This window comes from Elephantulus edwardii, unplaced genomic scaffold (genome assembly GCF_000299155.1).
Source record: "Elephantulus edwardii isolate Elephantulus edwardi_28Jun2011 unplaced genomic scaffold, EleEdw1.0 scaffold00268, whole genome shotgun sequence".
Taxonomy (NCBI): Eukaryota; Metazoa; Chordata; class Mammalia; order Macroscelidea; family Macroscelididae; genus Elephantulus; species Elephantulus edwardii.
The window spans coordinates 2,705,757-2,732,659 of record NW_006400018.1 but is presented as its reverse complement, the minus strand read 5'-3'; the positions used below and the strand labels follow the sequence as shown (position 1 = coordinate 2,732,659).

Below are 26,903 nucleotides of genomic sequence, written 5' to 3'. Positions count from 1 at the left end.
GCCATGGTCACTCCCAGATGGGGAGGCAGTCTTTGAGGCTGGGACCCACTGTCCCTCACAGATCTGTAATAAAGTGCATTTATGGATATTGCATTCTGTTTGTCTTATTGGCGACTGACTACGGAAAGAACCCCTTGCGTTCAGTAACATATCCTGTGCCAATCTTCGTGTCTCTGATACACCAACCTCTATGACCCCAGTCACTGAGTCAATCCATCTCATACTTTCAAAAAGATAAATGTGAAAACTTTTCAAAAACAATTTTTAAATTTCCTTATTTAAAACTTTTTACATTTAATTGGTTTTATTCCACTATTACCAACTATCTTTAATGTTATTTTTTTCTCCCCTTTCAGCTGCTTTAATTAAAGATCTGAGAATCTGTGCCTTCTTGTTGGACTGAAGCTATTCAGCCACATTTCCTTCTTCTGGGTGGGTCAGTTCCAGCTGAAGGGTACACCACCACCACCTAGCAGGGCCTGCTTGGAGTACCAAACTCATTACTGCTAAGAACTAACACACAGCTGACCCTCCAGTGCATTTCCAGAGGTTGTAAATCTCATAGAAGGAAACTGTCCATCTATTTCCCTCATAACATGTGGTGGTTTCGAACTCTTTCTCTTTGGGTTGGCAGCACAACTCCTTACCCTCTAGGCCACTAGGAAGTGCAACTACAGTGCTCCTTCGAGGCAAGGGTGGTGAAGCTTGGTCTCACGTACTTTTGAGTGTGTTATCAGGAGGGGCTGGACCTTGGAAAGAGACATTATGCTGGGAAGGGTGGAGACTCAGAGAAGGAAAGGAAGGCTCCAACAAGACGGACTAACAAAGGGACAGGCAGAAAGACAGCACGAAGGTTGTCTACTGAGTGGAGGAATTTCTGGAGGTAAGCGCTGGGCCCAATACTGAGAGGCATGGTGCCACACCCGCCTCGCTGTCCTCTCTGGCCACGACGCCCGACGCCCGTGTGACAAAATGGGACGTCCGTGCCTGTACGGGGTCTCTGACCTCAAGGATAGCATAAGAGGGAATCTTGCAAGCCCTGTGCTTGTGAGTGGGCTGATGCCTGGATATTTGTTACAGATGGGTCTTCGTAATCCCGGGAAACCTCTGGAAATTAAGTTGCTTCTAGGAATTGCTTTTCTATTTTTAAGCTATGTGCTGTTTCTGATAAGAATAGGAGTTTCTGGGGAAAAATCAGGGGAACTTCACCAGAACTGGGATAAAGATTTAACTAAAGTCCTTAATCAGGAACCACTTGATGTTCCTGGAAATGATAATAAACAAGATGAAAATATAATAGAAATTGAGATTGTTCGTGATCTTTGAGTATGTATCTAATTCCTCTTTTGTGATACTTGCAACTCATATTCAGCAATGTAATTGTATATTAGGAGAAAGTTTAGACTAGTTTCAACAGCAGAAAGTCATAGTTAATGAGAATAAAACAGAGAGGTTTAAGAAAAGACTCAAAAGACAAACTTCTCTAAAAGTAAAGGTCTCTTCAAGAAATAGGAAATATTACCAGATAAATAACAGGTGGTGGGAAGAAAGTACTTATAAAGGACCATATGTCCTGCCAACTCCAACACCAGTACCTCTTCCTTATACAGACGTTTTGTATTCCAAGGAAAAAGAATTGAATATTACAAGTTAACTTGGTAAAAACAAGTTAAAGGAAGTCGTACGCCTTAGTGCACATTGCCAAACAAAAACAAATTAAAATCTTATGAAACAAGTTGCAAAAGCTATTGATAAACATAGGAATGGTCCAGAGTGTAGGAAAATAGATGTTAAGATTCGTTAGGCTTGGACCTTATGTAGTACAGTACAAACACGAGTACAAAGGCAAAAACAAAGGTGGCTAAGATACAGTAACGCAAAGTAGGAGAGGAAAGGAAGTGAAATGTAAACCATTAACCATTGTCTAGCAGATGACCAACATAAGGTCATTGTGTTTCTTGTTTAAAGAATGTTTAATAGCTGCTGCTATTATTTAGTAATAGAAAATACTTTCTTTTTGTTTTTTCTAGTTAAAATTTTATGTGAGTTTTGTAATCACAAAATGTTGGCTATAAGTCAAGTTTAACAAGTTTAAATGTATAAAAAGCAAGCTTTTAGCATAATAAATCAGAGCTCTCTACATCATCCTGGTGTGCAGACTCTCATTTTCGCCGACTTCATCCCTCACCTGCTCTTCACCAAGAAACCCCTCGAGTTTCTTGTCACGACCGTGGTCGGGTGGTCGGTGACAGCATGGACCACCTCCACCACCAAGGACTGCCCAGGTCCTCAAGCAGAGCTCACCCAGACAGGGCGGGGGTGGCACCTGTCCCTCTACCTGCCCCCTGTGCATCTATCTCCTGTCCCTCTACCTGTCCTCTCTTCCTCTACCTGCCCGCTGTGTCTCTATCTACCGACTGTGTCTCTTCCTGCCTCTTGTGTCTCTATTTCCTGTGTCTCCACCTGCCCCCTGTGTCTCTATCTCCTGTGTCTCTACCTGCCCTCTCTCCCTCTCCATAGACCCTCTCCCTCTCCCTAACCCTTTCCCTCTATCTGCCCCCTGTGTCTCTACCTGCCCTCTCTCCCTCTACCTGGCCCCTCTCCCTCTACCTGCCCCCTCTTCCTCTACCTGCCCCCTGTGTCTCTATCTCCTGTGTCTCTACCTGCCTCCGGTGCCCCGCCCTCAGAATCTGCAGCCTCAGCACAGTTTCGAGGGCCCCGTGCGCTGCAGGCGTCCGCGTGGGTGGGTGTCCCCGCGCTCCGTGGCCCCGCAGCCGCACTGTCCTTCACGACCGCCAACGGCGTTAGAGCCCCACAGCGAGGAGGGGATGAGAGGCCCCGCTGAGGGAGCAGAGACCACCAAGCAGGTGCTGCCACTGGGACTCCTAACAGGAAGCTCTCAGAACACAGTTCCCCTGCCCTCCTGATCCAGTAAATGTGACCCCAGGTTAGGCCCACACCCACACGGGGTTGGGGGGCAGGTGTTCCCAACGCCACTTCCTCCTGACTGAAGTTTCAGTTTTGTACCCATTTCTCTTTTCTGATTCTCAGTAAAATCCTGCAGACATTTTGCTGATGAAGAAACAACCTCTGAAAAAGTAAATGAGATGGCCAAGGTCACCTAGCAAGTGGTAAGGTAAAGATCTGAACTCTGGTCCGTGGGCTCTTTCCACTATCTGCTTCTCCATCTCCTCAGTGTCCAGCGTCAGTGGACCATTTCAGGGACAAGTTAAGCCTCAAGAATTAATGAGTTAAGTACTAGTAGGTAAAGATTATTGTTGTAGTTGTTAGGTGCTGTCGAGTCACCTTAGCTGTGAACCTTGCCCTATCCTGTGCCATCCTCATATTTAATTATAAATATATAATGAATACATAATAAATAATTTGTGCATGGGCAAGAAGACCTCCAGGTTTCAGAAGAGATTAAAAAGCTGGGACATTGAAAATCTGCAGAAACTCAAATCTGCTTCTCCTCCATCTCAGCTCTGTCTCTGAGTAATTTCTCTAGGTTTTCACTTTCAAAATGTGTTTCCTCTGTAAACTGCTTCCATTAGGATAGAACATGGCGATGCCTCTGCCCTTTCCATGAAGAGCCCCGACCTCAACAATCTGGACGTATGATGGGCCCAGCTTGAGTCTGATGGTGGCCTTTGTCCTGATTGGTGGCTAGGTTCAAGGAATCATCCTCATGGGTATTAAGTATGGAATCTAGAAAGGCCAAATCCCAAAAGTTAGTCATCATTTAATGAGTTATAATTATCAAATCTATAGAACACCTTTCCTACACGATCTTAGGTCTCTAGCTGGTGCAGCTTACCTTTTCAGAGTTTTGTGTCATTGTGTATCATCAAGTCAGCACCGACTCCTAGCTCGCCCTCTATTAGATTTTCAGAGACAGTAAATTACAGAAGATGAGACTGCCCTTCATTCTCCCGTGGAGCAGCTGGTGGATTGGAACCATGGGCCTTCGGGGCGGCAGCACTGCTTCTTACACTGGGCCACAAGAGCTCCCTTTCAAGCAGCCAATCCAGGCGTGTGATGCTATGACGTCAGTTTTGCTAGGCAGACAGTTCTGCACCAGTTTTTTATTTGGAAAGAAGCAACAGAAGGGAAGAGAGCAAACCACAAGCATGAGTTCCACTTCATAGACCTGTAACTATAGGAAGGATGGCAATTCCTAGAGAGAGAAGGATTTATGTCACAGGGAAAGCCACCACGTTGTACTGGCTTCCACAATCCAGAGTCATTTAAGGTTGGCAAAGGAGCAAAGCTGTATGAAAAGTCTTTGTTTTTCTGTGTAATAATATTGTTAATTTGATGGGGGGGGGATGAGTCAAAAATGAACATCAGTAAAATTAGATCTTACTAAAGACAATAATTAACACTAAGTTGTTTCTGTATTTTCCCACAGAAAAGAAACACTCGTCCTTTCCTCTATCATACCTTATGAAAATGCCACACAATTATCCTTTGATAAGAAAGGAAGCAAGAATATTTGGGGTAAGAACTAAATGAAGACGTGATTATAGTGTTGCAATTTCCAAATACAAACTGGGAGGAGACTTTATTTCTATGAAAAGAGGAGAATTATGTTAGTTAGGTGCTGCCAAGTTGAGTATGACCCATAGAGACCTTGTGAAAACAGAGCTGAACGCTCTCCTGTCCTATGCCATCTATGGAGGAGGAGAAGTAGTGAAGTTATCCTTAAATAATAAAAAAAAATATCATTTCAACAATATAAATATTATTTAAATACCCATATGAATTTAAATATGAATTAGCTTAGGGAGCACCGGCGGCTTAATGGTGAGGAGCTTCACTGCCAACCCAAAGGCATGCAGCGTGACTCCACCAGCCGCTCGGTGGGAGAAAGATGGGCCATCTCCTCTCGTGCAGTTTGCTTCCTCTGAAAGCCCACTGACAGGTCGACTATGGGTCTGTTCTGACTCAGCAGTACGTCAACAACCACATTTTTACTTACACAAAAATTCAGGTGCATCTCAAAGACATGTGCAATGAAAACAAATTCTAAAGGTCACATCTACCATTGTCCCACTCATGTTAAAATTCTCAAAATGACAGAAGTGTAGAGATGAAAATCAGACTAGTGACCCAAAGAGTCAGGATGTTGGGAGGAGGCCGATTATGTGGTACAGTGGGAGTTTGTGGCCAAGTGTAATTCCTGATTGCTTCAGTGCTTCCATAAACATGCACATACCTTATGTCAAGTTCTATTTCATCGTTCTGACATTATGCTGCAGGTACGTGAGATGTGCCACCACTCATCCGTTGGTTGGTTGTGCAGTGGTTGCTTGCTTGTTGCTTTAACACTGGGAGCTCGGCCCCTGGGATTTCTAATACCAGCGGAGTCACCCCAAATGGGTAGGTTTTAGTGGAGCTTCCAGGACTTGCCATTCACTTCTAAATAATGGATCTTCAAAACCTCTACGATAACAGCAGAGAACACTGATACAGGGCCAGAGGAAGATGTTCTCCGCTTGGAAGGCATTCAAAATAGCTCTAGGGGAGAGCTGCCCCCTCAAAGTGGAGTGTTCCGTAATGACATAGATGGAGTAAAAATTTCACCCGGTGAAGGGCCTTTATTCGCTAATGCAGCATGAGTCAAAATGAGTAACAGGTGGCCCATTATTAATCAGCATGAAATATACTAACAATGTGTCTAGAAAAATTGGAAATTGTCAAAAGGAAACGGAATATCTAAAGATTGATAATTGTAGGCATTAGTTAGCTGAAAAGGACTGGTATTGGTCATTTTTTTTTCAACCCCTTCGGTTCCCTTTTGCCAAATTTGCCGGTTTGAGGGGAATTGTTTTCTTTTTCGGCACCGGAAGGGGTTTTTTTTTCTTTTTTAAGAAAGAGCATTTTAAGATCCGTCCTGAAAGACAGGGCAATGGTGGACATAGTTCAATGTTGACTAATTTCACTAAACATATGGATTGGGTTTAGAAGAGGCTGTGGTATTAGGGATATTGTAGCTGATGTTAGATGGATCTTGGCTGAAAGCAGGGAATACCGGAGGAATGTCTATCTGTGTTTCATTGACTATGTAAAGGCATTTGCCTGTGTATCACAATAAGCTATGGCTGACTCTGAGAAGAATGGGAATCCCAGAAAACTTGATTGTGTCTATGCTAAACCTATACTTGAACAAGGAGACAGGCATCAGAACAGAGCAAGGAAACACTGCATGGTCCAATATTGGGAAGTGAGTGCACCAAGAATGTGTCGTGTCCTAACTCCATATCTTTTGAATCTATAAGTAGAACAAGATATCTGGGAGGCTGGGCTCTATGAGAAATATGGCATCAGGATTGGAGGAAGACTCATCAATAATCTGCATTATGCAAATGACACAACCCTGCTTGCTGAAACTGAGGAGGACCTGAAGAGCTTCCTGCAAAAGTCAAGGACTGCAGGATTGAATATGTGTTGAAGCTCAACATCAAGAAAACAAAGATTCTCACCACTGGGCCAATTAGCAGCATCAGTATGGATGGTAAAGAGATTGAGATAGTTAACAGTTTTCGTTTACTTGGCTTCACAATCAAAACTCTTGGCACCAGCAGACAGAAAATTAAAATATTAATTGTATTGGGAATATCTGTTGTCAGAGACCTCTCCAGAGTACTGCAGAGCAACAGTGTCAGGCTGGAGACTAAGGTGAGCCTGATCCAGGCCAGTCTTTGCAATCACTTGCTATACATCAGAAAGCTGGACTATGAGTAGGGATGATAGAAGAATTGATGTCTTTGAGCTGTGGTGCTGGAGAGGAGTATTCAGTATAGCATAGACTTATAGGAGAACTAACAGGTTCATCCTAGAGAGGGTGAAACCAGGATGCTCCATAGAGGCAAAGATTCTGAAGCTTGACTTTGGACATGTTGCAAGGAGGGACCAGACCTTGGAGAGGGATGTCATGCTTGGGAGGGTGGAGGGACAGCACAGGAGAGGAAGACCCCTGATGAGATTGACTGATACAGTAACTGGGGCAATTGAGGTAGGTGTGTTGGAATTTGTGAGACTGGCTCAGGACAGGGCAGTCGTCAGAGCTGCTATATATAGGGTCGCTATGGGTCATAGGCAACTCGACAGCACATAACAACAGCAGCAACCAACTTCTAACATATGAAATTGATTGAACATGTAGTCAAGATACATTAATCATGACTGGTGACTGGAATGCAAAAGCTGGAAACAAAGAAGGATTGATAGTTGGAAAATAAGGCTTTGATGACAAATATGAGGTCAAAATCACATCACTAATATCCTAAAAAAAAAAAACCACAGAAACAGCAAATATACACATGTACCTTCCGCAAGAGCATACACGGAAATCAAATTGATTATATCTGGGAAAAGAGACAGTGAGAAAGCTCAATATCAGCTGTCAGAATAAGAGCAGGGGCCTCTGTGGGACAGGTCATCAATTGCTCTGGTGCAAATTCTGAAGCCGAAGAAAAGTACACAAATCTATGAGAACAAAATACAACCCTGAATACTCAAATACACTACTAGTGAGTTAGTTCTGACTCAAAGTGGTTGTAGATGGTAATGGGACAAGATTGCCCATCTTCTCCCACCAAGCCACTGGGGGATTCAAACCACCTGAGACATAAAGTGTTTGTGTTTGAAGGCAGCTCCCTACACAATATGCTGTCCTCTAAGCATCTGTGTGAATGGAAAAATCATCTCAATAATTTATTTTATGCCCTGAACATTAACAACCAAAGACCAAAGGTCAGAAGAGTTACAGTAAGACATTAAGGAACATTAAGGATCGATCTTATTCACAAAGAAAGCAAAAGATCATTAAAGAGACAGGCGAGGGGACAATTTCAAAATAGAAGAGGCTCTGAAACTTGCTCTTGAATCTAGAAAAGCCAAAGTGAAAGTAAGAAATGATGATATAAGAGAGTGAACAGAGATTCCAAAGGACAGTTCCAGAAGATAAAGCAAAGTATTATCATCAAATAGGCAAAGATGCAGAGTTAGAAAACAAAAAGGGAAGCATGCACGCGGTATTTCTAAAACAAAGAACTGAGCGGGGGGGGAAATGCAGGCCTTGAGATGCAAACTTGAAGGATTCTATGGGTAAAATGTTGAATGACACAGGAAGTGTAAGAGAAGATGGAAGGAACACGCAGATTTATAGCAGAAAAACAGAACCAAACAACTATCTACAGGAAGTAGCATAGGATCAAAATCATAGGGATAAAATGATTGTTCAAAATCACTTTCCTAACCATTGGCTTTGCCATTTGCCACTATACCAATAGCACCTTTTGGGTGGCAACATTCAAATAAGATAAATTAACAACATTCAAACTAAGATAAACTACTAATTAAAGCTTGAGACAGTTTTACCATCCTGCTGGGCTTAAACTGAACAGGTTTAGAGGCGGAAATCTCACTACCAGCAAGAAAGGAGGAGAGAGGACAGGGCAAATGATGTCTCCGGTGTGAGACAAACCCGGACTTAGCCCAAAGTAGCAGCAGCAGTGGCGGTGGTGGTGGTAGAGAATCAGGGACTGACACTGAGACAGTGCACAGGGATCACTGCCACGCAGAGTCAGAACCGAGGACTTTCACTCAAGCTTTCTAAAGAACTGTGTGAGGAACAGAAGAAGTTGCCTAGGTACACTCTAATCAACAGACCTAAAAGAATTTTGCAACACTGAGCTAAAGCCATGGGAATGAAAGCCAGAGGGCCTGCAAGCATGCCCAAGAAACTGTCCTGTCTGAGGAACTGTCTGCATCCTTTCTCCAACCTGAACTGTAACCCATTCACTTCCTCAATAAACACCATCATTGTATGATCTGTGAGGTCTGTGTGGCTATTGCAACAGATTAGCAAATCTAGTGGTGGAGCATGAAGAGCCCTGAGAAGCTAGTTAGTTCTAGACTTGAAAGAAGCAGATGAGGGGAGTATGAGGGCATGTCTGACCTCATGGGAATTGGTTTAGTGCTGTTGATGTGGTTGGCGGGTGGGAACTCTTCCCTTTGTGATGCTAGTGGATGTCAGACCCCATGACCCCATGCCACCTGAACACTTCTTACAGGTACAGAAGGAAGAACTACAAGCTGCACTGAAAGTACTGGCAATAAATTGGGCTCTGCGAATTGACAGAAAATCCACTGACATGTCAGTAAGTAGATGCAATCCTGAATGTGCTCACTAGTCTATTTCAAGGAAGTTAGACGATCTGGCCAGCTGACTGTTTTCCATACTTGTACCAAAAATGGTGATCCAAAAAAATGTGGAAGTAAGATCATCAGTATCACATGAAAGTAAATTCTTGCTGAAGATTACTCAAAAACAGTTGAAGCAGTACAATGACAGCGTCAGAACAAGCCATAGGATGTGGGATATCATTGCTGATGTCAGACAGATCTTGGCTAAAAGTAACACCAGAATGGTGTTTACCTGTGTTTTATTAACTGTGCAAAAGCATTCAACTGTGCGGATCATAATAAACTGGATAACACTGAGAAGAATGGGAATTCCCAAACTCTTCATTTTACTCATGAGAAACCTATGTGTAGACCGAGAAGCAACCGTTCACAGAACAAGGTGATACTGCATGGTTTAAAATCGGGGAAGATTTGTGTTAGGATTGTATTCGTTCACCATACCTGTTCAATTTATATGCTGAACAAATAGTTCGGGAAGGTGGGCTTTATGAAGACGGCTGTAGCATCAGGATTGGTAGGTAGAGTACTCGTCGACAATCTGCGTTATGCAGATAACACAGCCTTGTTTGCAGAAAATGAAGAAAACTCAAGGCACCGACTGAAGACGATTAAAGATGATAACCTTCGACATGGATTACACCTTAACTTCGAGAAAACAAAAATCCTCACAACCAGACCAGTAAGCAAACTCGAGAAATGGCTGATGTTATCAGGGGGATTTCATTTTCTTTGGTTCCACAAACAAGACCCATGGTAGCAGCGATCAAGAAGTCAAAAGACGTGTCAAATGGGGAAATCTGCTGGCATGGAGCTCTTTAAAGCACAGAAGAACACAGATATGAGTTTAAAGACTGCAGTACATCTGGCCTGAGCTCTGATATTTTTCAGCTGCACCAGCAGTCAGGAAATTAAAAGATGTATTGCAATGGGAAGGTCTGCTCTTAAGGACCTCTCCAAAGTACTGAAGAGCAATGGTGTCTCTCTGGAGACTAAGGTGCGTCTGATACAGGCCATGGTCTTTGCAATCACTTGTTATGCATCAGAGAGTTGGACAATGACTAGGGAGGATAGAAGGAGAATTGATGCCTTTGAGCTGTGGGGTTAGAGAAGAGTTTTGAGGGTACCATGGACTGCTAAGAAAACAAACAGATTCATCCTGGAGAGGATTGAACCGGGCTGCTCCTTGGAGGCAAGGATTCTGGGGCTTCATCTGACACACTTTGGTCATGTTGTAAGGAGAGACCAGTACTTGGAGAAGGACATCATGCTTGGGAGGGTGGAGGGCAGGTGCATGAGGAGAAGGCCCTCTAGGAGATGGATTGACTCGGTGACTGGGGTAATCCGGATGAGTGTGTCAGAGACAATGAGTTTGGCACAGGACAGAAGAGAGTTTAGGGCTATTGTACATAGGGTCACTAAGTTGCAAGCAAATTGACATCACATAACAACAACAACAACAACAGTGAAAGTTGGACTATAAGAAGTGTTAAGGGTCATAGGGTCGCTATGAATTGCTTGCTACTCGACGGCACTTAACAACAATAACATCAAGATAGAGAGAGATCCCTTGGTCCAGTGGACAGAAAGCGATGCTATGAAGCCAAAGGTGGGTGACTTTTAATCTGCAGCCCTTGGGCCTATCTTTCATTGTTTTTGTTCAAACATTCCTCTAGGTCATATAGCCCTGGTGTGTCCACTTGCCGTACAGTGGTCACCTGTGCTTGCTGTGAGGCTGAGCACTGTGACACTGATGTGTCAAATGCGTTAATGGTTGGTCACCCATGGCGGACAGTGTGGGGTGGAGCTCCCTGATTAAAACAAGCTTGGAAGCAGGTGCAGCATCCACTTCCGTAGTAGCTTGCCTCCGGAAACCCTATGAACCTGGAGAGAGGATGAAAGACACACAAGCATTGAGGACTCTCCTTCATAGGGTCGCTATGAGTCGCCTGCGACTCGACGGCACTTAACAACAATAACTGTGAAAGTTGGACTATAAGAAGACCCAAGAAGAACTGATGCCTTTGAATATTTGTGTTGGCTAAGAGTGTCATATAATATGCCATGGACCGTCAAAAGAATTTTTGTCGGAAGAGGTACAGCAGAGTGCTCCTTCCAAAGGAAAAAGTCTCAACTCCTTGCCTTCAAGTCAGAGCCAGCTTGTAACTGCCCATTTGGAGGCTGTAGATGGCACAGGGGGCTACTCGTGTTTCTCCTGCAAACTTGGTGGTGGATTCAGACTACCAGGGAAGCTTGTGGGTTTCCAGCACAACTCCCTAAGGGGCTCTTTGTAATGCTCTTTAGAAGCAAACCTTTAAAGACTTTTTTTTTCCTTTCTCAGCTATTTTGAGCTTGTTGCCAGGAGGGGCCAATCCTTGAAAGGGGACAGACATCACGCTTGGACAGCTGGAGGGTTGGCCAAGGAAAGGAAAATTTTCAGCAAGATAGGGGGGACATAGTGGCTGTAAAGACGGGCTTAGCACAAAGGAGATTGTGAACATGGTACAGGATAGAGGAAGGTTTGGACCTGAAATACATGGAATCACTAGAAATTTGGGTCACTGTAAGTCAGGGTGACCCCACACGACACACACCTGTGGACGAAGCTTGTATAATGTTCGTACTTCCACACCTCATTATTTCTCCAAATTCTCCACAATCTGTCATTATTTCATAATAAAAAATTTAAAGGGAGGAAAACCGCAACAAACTCTGCTTCCTTCACTAAATTTTGGATGTTAGAAAGTGTCCGTGGATTCCTAGTCTAAGCAGGAGTTAAAACTCACAGCATGGATGGTAGTAGTGGGCAAAGGCCTACTCACTCCCTTCCATCCTGGCCTCATCCCTCTACCACTGCCTGACAAAAGGGCCACTCAACTCATACATAGCTCTGTGTTGCCTGGAAGTCAGAATAATCTCAAACGGAGATGATTATCACTGTTAACTGGTCACCTGTTGGCTTTCTCTAGAACCACCAACCATAATAGAAGCCCATTACAAATTTCAAGTCGAGGTTGGCCTCTTTGAGATGCTCTGTGGGGGAAAAGGGATGTCTTTGTCCTCCAGCTTCATGGAAATAAATATTCATTAGAGCAAGCCAAGAGAGGCTGAATTCTGATCTCTAGTAGAACTTCCGTTTTTCAGGCTTAAATTCTGTTTACCTCAGGAGAGAGGTTGAAGGAAGAAGAGAATGGGGCATCTCACTGTGGTTTCCTATAGGTGGGTACACATCTGAGAAATATCTATCTGAAAACCACCTGAAAAGGCCTGCAGAAGTTCCTTCCTCTGACCCAAACTTTTATATTATAAACATTTAAGACTCTCACCCCAGACTAGGCTCCCTTGGAAGGGTTACAGAGAACCAGCAATTTCAAGATTTCACTATTCTTTCACCCTTGTTTACAATGAGTCTTGGATTCTTATACAGATAGGCATGGGACTGGACAGCACAAAGTTAAAATCCTAGTCACAGGAAGATTGAGAGAGAGACATGTAAGGTCAGAACTACTAATAAGAGCCACATTTGAAAGCAAAGGCTGTTGAACACACTGAGATTGGTGAGTCTTGAAGGATATTCATTCTAAAGGGTTCATGCTGTCTGACTTTGATCCAAGCATATTAACAGGTCCCTCGTATCATTCTCGTGAATAAACAAGTAGTCTTTACCTACACAGACCCTTCTGAGATAATAGCAAACCCTCTTCATCTGTGATAAATGTTAAACTTCCTGAAGTTCAATTAGGGCACCACTTTCATTCACCACCTTGAGATTTCTCTGATGTCTGTTCTGTCCAGATTAAAGAGGAACAGTGGCAAATAATCACTATTGCTATTCTTTTCTCCCAGGCCATACAAATAATGATTGGTATTCATATTCACATCCTGGGAGCAATCTGGACATATTTATTCCTATCACAACCTCTTGCTTTTGGAAGGAAATACATTCCTTTAACAGTAATTACAGGATACCCACAGTGGGCAACCTTTTCTGTGAGTAAACAATAGAATCTGTCATTGTTATTTGTTCATTTTTCACTGTGGCTTTTGGTTGTTTCTGAGACTGGAAGTACACCAGAGTTGTCTTGTTTTTGTTTAGTAATGTCAAGTTGGAACCAACGCATAGCCGAACACTCTAGGTTTTCAGAGGCAATAAATGACATGAGGAGGAGATTATCCATTTTTCTCCTGTGGAGCAACTGTCGGATTCGAACTACAGGGCATTGGATTGACAGTACAGCTCCTTATCACCAGGCCACCATGGTTACCTAACACCAGAGTCAGGACACTGAGAATATACAATCTCAGATCTCAAAGAACTCATCTTTGTATAAATCAAAATGAGAAAATAATAGGAAACAGAAGAAAAATGGAAAAAAAACAAGAAAATAATATGAAACAAAACTTATTATCAATGAAATTCTTCCAAGAGTCTGTTTGCCTAAAATCAAGAGTGTGTGTGTGTGTGTGTGTGTGTGTGTGTGTGTGGCATGATTCTTGAAGACAAGGCATACTTGAATGCCCAAGCAGCATTTTGGGAAAATAGAAAATAGTTGGTAACTTTTCAGCTATCTACAATGCATTTTTTTTTGCCAGAAAAAGAAGATAAAAGAACATTTGTGCTGTATGAAACTAGCACAGTATATGTATATGTATGTGTGTGTATGTATGTTTGTGTGTGTGTGGATATATATATATATATATATCCACACACGCAGTGAGAGAAAGAGATTTTATGATTTTATGTTGGCCAAGAAAAATTAAATTGTTGGGTTCTGTTAATTAACAAATAATTTGAGAAAATTGAACAGGGATTCCTAGGGTACATTTTTTATTGTGAGTGGTGTGCTGCTGTCCTCAATTTCCCCTCACAAATTCTTCCATGAAATATGTTTAATAAAAGTACAGTTTCAGTGTGGTCATTCAACCAACATTTATTGAGTATCCACATGTATTCAAGGTGTCTTAAATGCATCAACAAACAAAAACAACAAAAAAGATGTCTACCTTTATGAGAGGAATTTTAGTGGCTTAGTGCATGAAGGGTTGGGCAACCAAATACAAAGCTGGCGGTTTGAATCCACCAGTCATCCCGTGGGAGAAAGATGAGGCCATATTCTCCCGTAAAGATTTACAGCCTCTATTATATACTGATTAAAGGCACAGTAGGTCAAGAAGAAATAACCTTGAATAACATTTACACACCAAATGATAGACCTGAAAAATACCTAACCCAACGGTTAACAGAACTGAAGAAATAGATAGCACCATAATAGTGGTAGGAAACTTTAACACACCACTTTTGCCAAAGGATAGGTCAAAGAAACTTAACAAAGATGCAGAAGATCTAAACTTTACTATCAGCCAAACTCGACTTGTGGATGTATTCAGGGTACTGCACCCAACTAAAACTAAATTCACTTTCTTCTCAAGTGTGTGTGGTACATTCTTCAGAATTGATCACATGTTAGGACCCAAAGCAAGCCTCCACAAATTAAAAAACATTGAAATAATACACAGTATCTCTTCAGATCACAATGTCATAAAACTAGAAATTAACCACAGGAGAGTAAAGCTTCCAAAACTACCCATGTGGAAACTGAGTATCTCTCTGCTAGAACATGATTGGGTTATAAAATAAATCAAGAATGAAATGAAAAAGTTCCTTGAAACAAATGAAAATTAAAATGTAATATACCAAAATCTCTGGGATGCAGCTAAGACAGTCCTCAGGGGGCAGTTCATAGGAATAGGCACATATATAAAAAAGGAAAGAAGGGGAAAAAATAAATTATCTAATTGAATACCTTCATCAATAGAAAAAGAACAAGAATCTAATACTACAGCTTTTAGAAGAAAGGAAATTGTAAGGACAAGAGCTGAAATCAATGTGATAGAAAACAGAAAAACAACTGAAACTAGCAAGAAGACCAGGAGCTGGTTTTTCAAATGGTCAATAAAATTGACAAACCACTGGCAAACATAACAAAAGGGGGAAAAGAGAAGATAGATTACTCAGTTGAGAAATTATTGAGGTAACATCAACAGAACCAGATGAAATAAAATTGATAATATCAGAATACCACTAAAAGCTATACTCTGGTAAATTAAAAACGTAGAGGAAATGGACACATTCCTTTAAACTCATGCCCTACCCAGAATGATACAGACAGAGGTAGAACACTGGAACAGACCCATCACAAAAGAAATTGAAAGACTTCTTCATAAGAAAAGTCCTGGACCAGATGGCTTGACAGCTGAATTCTGCCAAACATTCAAAGAAAATGTCACCAATTATACTTAAAATATTTCAAAAAATTGAAAAAGAAAAAACACTCCCAGAGTCATTCCATAAAGAAGGCATATCCCTAATACCAAAACCAAGCAAAGATATACAACCAAGAAAGAAAACTTCAGACCAGTATCTCTCATGAATATAGAGGCAAAAATCCTTAACAAAATCCTAGCCAATAGATCCAAAAGCACATTAAAAAAATAAAATAAAATAATTCATCATGACCAAATGGGATCCATAACAGGTATGTAAGGCTGGTTCAACATAAAAAAAGAATCAACATAACTCACCGCTTTAACAAAGCAAATAACAAGAACTATATAATCATAGCAATTGATGCAGAAAAGGCATTTGACAAAATCCAACACACCTCTTCTAGATAAAGATAGTCAGCAATATTGGAATAGAAGGGAATTTCCTCAACATACTGAAAAGCATATATTTGAAACCAAAAGCCAATATCATTCTCAATGGAGAAAAACTAAACACATTTTCCTTGTGAACAGGGATCAGACAAAGATGCCCACTATCACCACTGCTAATCAATATTATATTGGAAGTACTTGCAAGGATAATATGACAAGAGCAGGGAATAAAAGGAATCCAGATTGGAAGATGGATGGTGAAATTGTCACTGTATGCAGATAATATGATAGTGTACACAGAAAACCCAAGGACTCAACCAAAAAAACTGTTAGAGCTAGTAGACTAGTGTTGTAGAGTGGCTGGATATAAGAACAATATCTGAAAAATCAATGGGATTCCTCTACAGTAACAAAAAGAACTCAGAGAAGGAAACCAAGAAAGAAATACCATTTAATAGCCAACTAAAAATTGAGATACTTGGGAGTGAACCTAACTAAAGACACAGAAGATCTATACAGAGAAAACTATAAAACATTTCTGCAAAACTCAATTAAAGACCTAAATAAATAAAAGAATGTTTCCTGTTCATGGATAGGAAGATGCAATATGGTAAAAATGACAACCCTACCAAAATCAATCTACATATTCAATGTAATCCCAATACAGATACCAAATTCCTTTTTCAAGACAATCAAAAGGGAACTTGTCAAGTTTATTTGGAGAGGACAGAGACCCTGAATAAGCAAAACACTTGTGAAAAACAAAAATGAAGTGGAAGGCAAAGCACTCCTGAGCTTCAAAATCTACTACACAGTGGTAGTAACCAAAACTGGCACATAGACAGATGGAACAGAATTGAGAATGCAGAAATGGACCCAGCTATCTATAGTCAACTGATAACTGACAAGGAAATAAAACCTGCCAAAGGGGGAAATGACAACCTCTTCAACAAATGGTGCAGACAAAACTGGACTTCTACCTGCAGAAAGCTGAAACAGGATCCACATCTCACCCTTTATACAAAAATCAACTCAAGGTAGATCAGAGACCTGGGAGTAAAGCCCCAAATCATAAAGTTCATGAGAAAGAAACTGGAATCAAGCTTAAGCAGCCTAGTCTATGGTATAAAAAAAACTGTTAAACACAGCCAGAAATGAACAATCTGGAGAGGATAAAATTGATGAATGGGATCTTTTAAAGATTATATTCCTGTGCGCAGCTAAAACTTTTTCCAACAGAGTGAAAAGAAAATCTACTGATTAGGAAAAAAAACATTTGGAAATTCTATTTCAGACAAGGGTCTCATATCAAAGTTTATAGAATCTTACAGGCCCTCCACAAGAAAAAGACTGATAACACACTTACAAAATGGGCAAAAGACATGGAAAGACATTTCACAGAGGAAAATACTGAAATGACCAACAGACACATGGAAAAATTCTCAAAATCACTAGCAATAAGAGAGATGCAAAGCAAAACCACAATAAGATACCATCTCACCCCAGTAGCAGTGACAAATTTAACAGGACAGCGATTAATAAATGTTGGAGAGGATGTGGAGAGATAAGAACTCTTATTCACTGTTGGTGGGATTGTAAAATGGTACAACCACTCTGGAAGACAATTTGACATTTCCTCAAAAATCCTAAAAATCCCACAAGACTCAGCTATCCCACTGCTTGGAATATACCCTGAGAAAATGAGGACTTTGTACACCAATATTCATAGTGTTATTCACCATTGCAAAAACATGGAAACAGCCCAAATGTCCAACCACAATCGAATGGATTGAGAAACTATGGTGCATTCACATGATGAAATATTATGCAACCTGCAGGAGCCCAAGATGGATGTCAGATGAGACGCTGAATATTGCTTTAAAGAGCTGAGAAGCCAAAGCTAAAGGAAGAAATCAAGAAACTAAAGAGCTGAACAGAAAATTTCAAAGGGCAGCTCGGGATGACAAAGAAAGATGCTATGATGAAATTTGCAAAGAGCTAGAGAGAAAAAAAAAATCAAAAGGGCTGAGCTCGCTTAGCATTTCTAAGCTAAAGGAATTTAAAAACAAATTCAAGCCACGAGTGGTATTACTTAAGGATGCTTTGGGTAGAGTGTTAATGATACAAGAAGCATTAAAAGAAGATGGAAGAGTCACTATAACAGAAGGAATTGGCTGACACAGAAGAATTTCATGAAATATCGTATGAGCAAGAGTCTATGGTGATGAAGGAGGAAGTTCAGTTTGCTCTGAAAGAATTGGCAAAAAAACAAGGCTCCAGGAGTTGACGGCATACCAAGTGGCATGTTTGAACAAACAGACGCTGCTGTGGATGTACTCACTAAGTTGTGCCAATAAATCTGGAGGACAGCCAGCTGGCCGACTGACTGGAAAAGTTCGATATTTGTTCCCATTCCAAAGAAAGGTGACCCGACAGATGGTGGAAATTATCAAACAATATCATTAATATCACATGCAAGCAAGATTATCCAGATTATCCAGACACGACTGGAGCAACACTTCAACAGAGAACTGCCAGATGTGCAGGCTGGGTTTAGAAGTGGCCATGGTACTAGGGATATTATAGCTAATGTTAGATGGATCTTGGTAGAAAGCAGAGAATACCAGAGGAATGTCTATCTGTGCTTCATTGACTATGCAAAGGCTTTTGACTGTATGGATCATAACAAGCTGTGGCTGACTCTGAGAAGAATGGGAATCCCAGAACATTTGATTGTGCTTATGCAAAACCTACCCTTGGACTAACAGGCAGTCATCAGAACAGAACAAGGAGACACTGCAAGGTTCAAAATTGTGACGGGTGTCTGCCAGGGATGTATTCTGTCTCCATACCTTTTCAATTTGTATGCAAAACAGATCATCTGGGACACTGGGCAGTATAAAGAGGAATGTGGCATCAGGATTGGGGGAAGAGTCATCAAAAACCTGCATTATGCAGATGACACAACACTGCTTGCTGAAACTGAGAAGGACCTGAAGAGCTTGCTGCAGAAGGTCAAGGACTGCAGCCTTCAATATGGATTGAAGCACAACATCAAGAAAACAAAGATTGTCACCACTGGGCCAGTTGGCAGCATCAGTATGGATGGTGAAGAGATTGACATAGTTAACAGTTTTAATTTGCTTGGCTCCACTATCAACAGTCTTGTTACCAGCAGCCAGAAAGTCAGCAGCAAAGTCAAGAGACAAATTGCAGTGGGAAACTCAGCTGTCAGGGACCTCTCAAGAGTACTGAAGAGCAACGACATCAGGCAGGAGACTAAGGTGCGCCTGATCCAGGCTATAATCTTTGCAATTATGTGCTATGCATCAGAGAGCTGGACAATGACTAGGGATGATAGAAAGAGAATTGATGCCTTTGAGCTGTGGTGCTGGAGAAGAGTGTTGAATATACCATGGACTGCTAGGAGAACAAACAGGTTTGTCCTGGAGAAGATGAAACTGGACTACTCCTTGGAGTCAAGGATTCTGAAGCTTCATCTGGTGTTCTTTGGGCGTGTTGCAAGGAGAGACCAGTCCTTGGAGAGGGACATCATGTTTGGAAGACTGGGGGGACAGCGCAGGAGAGGAAGACCGTCGATGAGATTCATTGATTCAATGATTGGGGTAATGGGAGTGGGTGTGGCAGAGACAGTGAGGTTGGCACAGGATAGAGCAGGGTTTAGGTCTCTTGTACATAGGGTTGCTATGAGTTGCAAGTGACTCGATGGCACATAACAACAACCACAACTACAGGAGAAGTTATTTTGAAAATCTCTACCTAACTTGGGAGGGAATGGAGAGTATTATGCTAAGTGAACTAACTCAGTCCCATAAGGACAAATACCTCAGAAGCCCTTTATTGTAGATATAGAAAGATGACTAGTAGAATGTTTATGAGGATCAAAAGGAGAGAGGTTAAGAGCAGAGGGATGAGGATGGCAAGTGGGGTCATCATAGGGTCACATTATTTGATGGGTAGAGGGAAGGGTGAGTTAAGGAAATGGAAAAGATCCAGTGTCAAAAACAATGTCTATGAACTTTGTGTAAGTAAACAAATATATAATAAAAACTTTATTTTAAAAAAAACAAAACAAGAGAAAAATAATAACAGCCTCTGAAACTCAATAGAAGTTCACCAGGAGTCAAAACCAACTTGGCAACAACAGTTGATGGGGCTCTTATGTAGCTTTCATTCCAGCAGTGGGATATGCTAGAAACAAATACTGTAGGATAAAAAGTAGAGGAAGGGGAATTGGAATTTCTGGGAAAGCGGCAATGAGAATTCGGACGGCCAAGGTAGGCCTTGACAACACAGTATTAGTAAATTGTTGAGATGGAGGATTGTTAGAAGTTCAAGTTGCTTTAAGAAGAGGCTAAGACAATAGAGATACCACTGCTGCTGTCAGATGGATCCTGGGTGAGAGCAGAGAATATTAGAAGACTGTCTGTGTTTTGTTGACTATGCAAAGGCATTTGACTGTGTGGATCATAATAAATAATGGCTATCATTGAGAAGATACCTATACCTAGATTACGAAGCTATTACCTGAACAGAGCTAGGTAACACTGCATGGTTTAAAATTGAGAAGGGTGTGCGTCAAGGATGAATCTTTTCTCCATACCTATACATTTTGTATGCTGAGCACATCGTTCAAGAAGCTGGCCTCTATGAAGAGTAATGTGGAATCAGGATCAAAGGAAGATTCATCAACAACCTACGTTATACAGATGACACAACCTCACTTGCCGAAAGGGAGCAGGACTTGAAACTCTTACTGCAGATCAAAGACTATAACCTTCAATACAAATTGCATCTCAACCTCAAGAAGACAAAAAATCCTTACCTCTGGACTGATAAGCAACATCAGAATAGTTGGAGAAAGAATTGAAACAGATCTGAAAAAACAGGAATGTCTTGGGAAAAGTACAGTCAGAGTGCTTTTGGACGTAAGGATGGTGAAGCCTCATCTTACATAATTTAGGCATGTTGCTGGGAAAGACTGTTCCTTGGATAAGGATATCATGTTTGGAAAGGTAGAGGGTCAGTGAAAGAAAAGACCTTCAATGAGATGGGTAAACACAGTGCAGCAGTGAGCTTACGTGGGTCTCAGATGATAAGGATAACACAGGCTAGAAGAAGATTCAGATTTTTTTGTTCATAAGGTCGCTATGAGTTATACTCAACTCAGTGGCACCTAACCACAACAGAAACATACCCAGAGGCAAGCTTTGGTGGCCTAGTGGCAGGACACTGCACTGCAATCCCAGAGGTGGGCGGTTCAAATCCACCAGATGCTCTGCTGAAGAAGGAGGAGCAATCGCCTCCTGTACCAGTCAGATCCAATTTGACGGTACACACATAAAAAAACAAAGAAACATACCCAGAGTGTGTGAGATGAAGCTTCTCATCTTTGCCTCCAAGGAGCACTCTGACTGTACTTTTTCACAATACACATCTGTCGGTTATTTTAGTAGCCCATGGAATATTCAATACTTGTCTCCAGTACTGCAGTTCAAAGGCTTCAATTCTTCTGTCCAGCTCTCAGAGTCATATGATATACTGAAACCAAAAATAAGATTCTCCTCTCGCTTGGGGCATTGGCATGGGTTGGCAGGTTGGATGTTTCCTTTCAATCCCAGAAGCCATGGATGCCTGGGCACCAGAGCTAAATTGCAAAGGGACAGTCATGAATAAGTCTAGAAATTGCTACCTCTGGACAATGAGCTAAAAATAGAAGAGAGAATAAAAGATTAGACCACTGTTGCCATGTCTGTGTATAATGACTTGGTGAGAGTCATGTTTTCTGCTTCTCTTCTGTCAAAGATTTGTAACTAGAAATCTTACAAGGAAAGGAACTCAGTAAAACATAGGCTCTACTCTTGGAGGAAAGTAGTAAAACCAAGCTGGCCATAAATTATGTAGGAACTTTCAAAATAATACAGTGATACAAGGTAAGAAATATTAAGTCCCACTTCACCAGTGAGAAAAATGCTTAATGGTGGATTAATTGTCTCAAGTCACACGGAAAGAGCAAAAACATCAAATTAGGATTCTTCTGTCTCAGAAAAACAATTTAGTATTGACTTGTCAGTGCCCTGATTCTTAGAAAAGAATAGCCTTGTTATTACTTGAAGAGTTCACATTTTAATGTTCTAGGAATGTTTTTCTAACATGAACTTTCAAATGCACTGGAACTACCATCATTCTGGGAGAAATGAGAAGGATGAGTGTTCTCCTCCTGTGCAATAACTGCCTCTGGAAACACACTGAAGGGTCAGCTACGAGCCGGTTCTAACTCAAAGACACACAACCACAACCATCATTATTCCAATAAGTCTCAGGAAATGATGGGCAGTCTGAGAATAGGGTAATCCTGGAAGAAATCGTGTGATTCTTTTATTTAATATGCAAATTGGACTTTGGGTACTTCTGAATAATGTTTTCTATTATAAAATACTTTTAAGATTATTTGTTGTTGTTGTTTAATGCCGTCGAGTCATAGACAACTCATAGCAACCCTATGAATGAACAGCCTGAGCACTGTTCGTACATAGAGTTTCCAGAGGCAAGCCATTTCGGAAGTGGATGCCGCTCCTGCTTCCAGGCTTGATTTAGTCGGGAAGCTCCAGCCAACACTGTCCACCATGGGTGCCCATTACCACGATTGGCACATCACTGTCACAGGCTTCAGCATCACAGCAACCACGAGTTACCTCTGTACAGCAACGCACAGACCAGTGCTATACCACCTAGAAGAATGTTTGACAGGAAGACAATTTGAACAAATTGTGTTTAAGATTATAGTAAAAGTATTTTGCTTGTGAAATTAGTTAGGTTATAAGTTGATCTAGTAATAAACTCACAAATTGGGCGTATCTTCTTAAAGGCCTAATGTAAAACAAAACAAAACAACACCAAAACCAAACACACCCAAGTTTGACAAATCAAGTAAACTTTTTGATAATGCTGTTTCCCTGTGAAGTCACTACAAAATGCCTCTAGATTTCGTTCCCAATGAATGTGTGACAATAGTGATCTCTTGAATTACTTTCTGGATGATGTTTTCAATGTTGTTGTTGTTGTAGTTAAGTGTCACCAAGTCAACTGTGACAATACCTCACCATGACCCTATAAGCAACAGAGTTGAACTTTGTCCTATTTTGTGTCTTCCTCACAATCTCTGACACGCTCAAGCAACTGTTACAACCACTGTGTCAATCCGTAGGTGAGGCTAAATACTACATGTTACAGCTTTTCACACTCTCTACTCCTTGAGTTTGTAAGTAAGCATAATGAATGATACTAACAAATGTGGATTTTTTGGTTCCAGTGTGTCATATCAGGAAGCTTTACAATCATAACAGAGAAGACACGTTCATGGTTCTTGGTAAGTACAACAGTTCACACCAACACTGTAGATAACTGTTGTATTTGCCAGAACAAAAGAGGAAAGTCACACATGTTTATTGCAACTTTGTTTGCAATTACAAAGAGTTTGAAACAACCTAAGTGCCCATCAACAAACGAATGGATAGAGAAGCTGTGGTATATTCACACAATGGAATGATACGCTGCATTGAAAAATAAGGAACTCATGAAATATACAAAATGGGTGATCCTGGAGAACATTATGCTGAGTGAACTATCTCAGTCACAAAAGGACAAATATTGCATAGTGCCACTGTTGTAAAACAGGACTGACATTGGGGTTGGGGGAGACCTAAGAAAAGAGGGGTAAATAATGTATACTACATTGAAACAGATGAGAGAGAGAACTGTTTAAAAGGAATATATGATTAGATATTATTTTTATGACAAGATTGCAGAAAAAGAAATGCATAGTAAAGTGGATTGTGGACTTCGGTGGGGGGGTTATAACAATAAAAGAATTTTTTTCTTTTCAAAGAGAAAAGTGAACTGGGGAAGGAGTGGAGGGCAGGGAGGAAAATGTGCAACAATGAATGAATGGGGGGAAATTAAATGGGAAGAATATGCTGTAAAAAAAAATACATGTTGCAATGAATGAATGAAAATCCAAAGTCTCTATAAACTTTCATTAAGATAAAATAAAATAGAAATATATGATGCATTTTAAAAAAAGGGGGGGAAAGAAAGTCAGTAGGAGTTAGGAGGTAGAATTTTCTCTGAATTGCTAAATGTCTACTCAGATTGTTTTGAGGATAAATATAAAAGATGTAAGAAATGTAATTTTCCACTGAATTATTTTTGTCAAAAATAATGCATTGCAAAAAAAATAATAATACACTGTGATTACTGAGGTCTTGATAAATTTTGTTAGATATAAAAATCATTCAGGATGTATGAAATTAATAAAAAAGTTAATTTTTTTTAAAAGTTAAATTTTATTTGATAAGTCATTCAATGCTAATTAAAAGAAATAATATCAGGTATATTTTAAGTTTTGATAAATGTGACTGTCTTAAGGTAGTCTATTTTACGATCTTTTTATTTTGTCTTTGCTTCTTCACATGTCTGGAAACCTTTGGCTGTGTGATGGACATTGTAACATGTTGTAAAAGAATCTAGATTATGTCTTTCTTTCAAAAGTGTTGAGCTATATTAACAGTGACATGGAAGAGTAAGAGATTCAAATAATTACGAATGTTAATGCTAAAGGCTCAACTTCTTGACTGGTAAGGTGAGGGTCCCTGCAAACTATATCTTCCCCACCCCTTCACTTATACCACAAAATAGAGGAAAAACAACTAAAAAAAACATTCAAATGCTGGGAAGTAATACCTAGAGTCACCATATGGACTAGAAATTATCAAATCTAAGAGATACTACTAAAATAGGAGTACAGAGGGGGTTTTGATGTTTAACTTCTCCACCTCTTCCACTCTCTCAGCTCAGTGACTTGGTGGCCATGGAAAACCAGGGGTCTTGCAGCCACCACAGAGGCCTGGCGTCCACTGAAGACCCCATGAAAACACCATCCTCTGACTGTAGTCAGTATCTTGTCCAAACTCGCAGCTCCCTGAAAAACACCTATTGCCACTTGGTGGTGGCCATTTAGACACAGAGCTTTGTTCCACACAAGCCAAACCTTAATCTGTACGTGAATTCCTGAACCAAAATCAGTCGGCCGACCACATCACAGCTGCCTAAGGTCAGGATTTCAGTTGAAGCAAATAAGTTTTGAAGACTCAAGTACAGTGCCAGGTCTCCATTGAATAGGTTCTAAAATAACATCTACTATATGGTTTATTTCTCTCATATCTGTAATTCATGGTCATGGGAATCAAGGGACAGAAATATAAGCCATCCCATTATCCCAGATCTACAGCACAGATCACCCTCCCTTGAGAAATTTTGTGACCACACTGTGCTGTAAATGGAAGGGAAGATACTCAAGCCACAAGAAGTTAAACCTGGAGCAGAAATTAAAGGGAAAGGACTTTTCTTCAGAACCATCTGAAATAAGAAGGTTTCCCTAGCATAAGAGCTATATATTTGGACTTACAGGCCCTTAAACTCAAGGGACACTGATCACAGCATAAGAAATCGGCAACATCTTGATGAATTTGGAATCACAGAAACCCACAAAGCTTGAGGTATAAGCTGTCAGATCAAGGGGTATATAGCAGGTGATAGGTGTTGAAGGGGAGTAGGTGGGAATACAAGGGAATACTGGGTCCGTGTCAAGGGCAGGGACAAAACTAAAACTACTGGCTATTTCTACAATTGGGAAAGATCTTTCATCTGCATTGTTCTGTAAAATCTTGTCTGTCAGATACTTTTCTAAATCTGAGCGTTCAAATTAAGACAGATTAGGAAGAAGGATTAGACATCCACTTCCAAAATAGCAGGCCTTCAGAAACCCTATGTACAAGGAGAAAACCCTATGTATAAGGAGAATTGTGGCATCAGGATTGGTGGAAGGTCTATTAATAATCTCCGTTATGCAGATGACACAACTTTGCTTGCTGAAATTGAAGAGGACCTGAAGCACTTGCTGTGGAAGGTCAGGGACTGCAGTCTTCAGTATGGATTGAGACTCAATATCAAGAAAACAAAAATTCTTACCACTGGGCCAATTGGCAGTGTCATACTGGATGGTGAACAGATTGAGATTGTTCACAGTTCTGGTTTGCTTGAATCCACAGTCAACACTCTTGGCATCAGTAGCCAGGAAATTAAAAGACGTATTACAATGGAAAGTCTGTAGTTAGAGACCTCTCTAAAGTGCTGAAGTGCAAAGATGTCAGTCTGGAGATGAAGGTGCGCCGGATACAGGCCATGGTCTTTGCTGTACATCAGAGAGCTGGACAATGACTAGGGATGATAGAAGAGAATTGATGTTTTTGAGCTGTGGTGCTGGAGAAGAGTATTGAATATACCATGGACTGCTAGGAAAACAAATAGGTTTGTCCTGGAGAGGGTGAAGCCGGGCTGCTTCTTGGAGGCAAGGATTCTGAAGCTTCGTCTGACATACTTTGGACATGTTGCAAGGAGGGAACAGTCCTTGGAAAGGGACGTCATGCTTGGGAGGGTGGAGGGACAGCGCAGGAGGGGAAGGCCCTTTATGAGGTGGATTGATTCAGTGACTGGGGTATTGGGGGCAGGTGTGTCAGAGATGGTGAGATTGGCACAGGATAGGGCAGAGTTTAGGGCTGTTATACTTAGGGCCGCTATGAGTCGCAGGCAACTCAACAGCACATAACAAGAACAATCCACAGTCCTAAGCTTTGTTCATCTAAAGGTCACAATTCCAAAGAAAAGAATAGACCAATAGACAAAGCAATGATTCCATTGAACTGGAAGTTAAGAATGTTATCCGGCAGTTCCGAGCTCCCCATGCCTCTGAATTAGCAGGCAAAGGAGGATGTCAAAGCTGATGTGGTTCATCTTAATTATCCAGAGAAAAGAGAACTGGTATTTCACATCGAGATAAAGACTGTCTGGAATAAGGGCGCTCTGGTGGCCTAGGGGGAAGAAGCTATACTTCCAACCTCAAGGCAGGCAGTTTGAATCTACCAGTCACTCCTCAGGAGAAAGATGGGCTGTCTTTT

At 41.0% G+C, this 26,903-nt stretch overlaps 1 protein-coding gene across 1 annotated transcript in view; it reads left to right on the top strand.

Moving 5' to 3' along the window:
* MS4A13 (membrane-spanning 4-domains, subfamily A, member 13) overlaps positions 1-24,907 on the top strand; it is a 49,590-nt gene extending 24,683 nt beyond the window's left edge. The window contains exons 5-6 of the mRNA XM_006899899.1: positions 2,688-2,867; positions 24,740-24,907. Of these exons, the coding sequence (XP_006899961.1) occupies positions 2,688-2,867; positions 24,740-24,907 (348 nt within the window). The remainder of the gene's footprint in view (positions 1-2,687; positions 2,868-24,739) is intronic.
* The last annotated feature ends 1,996 nt before the right edge of the window (positions 24,908-26,903 follow it).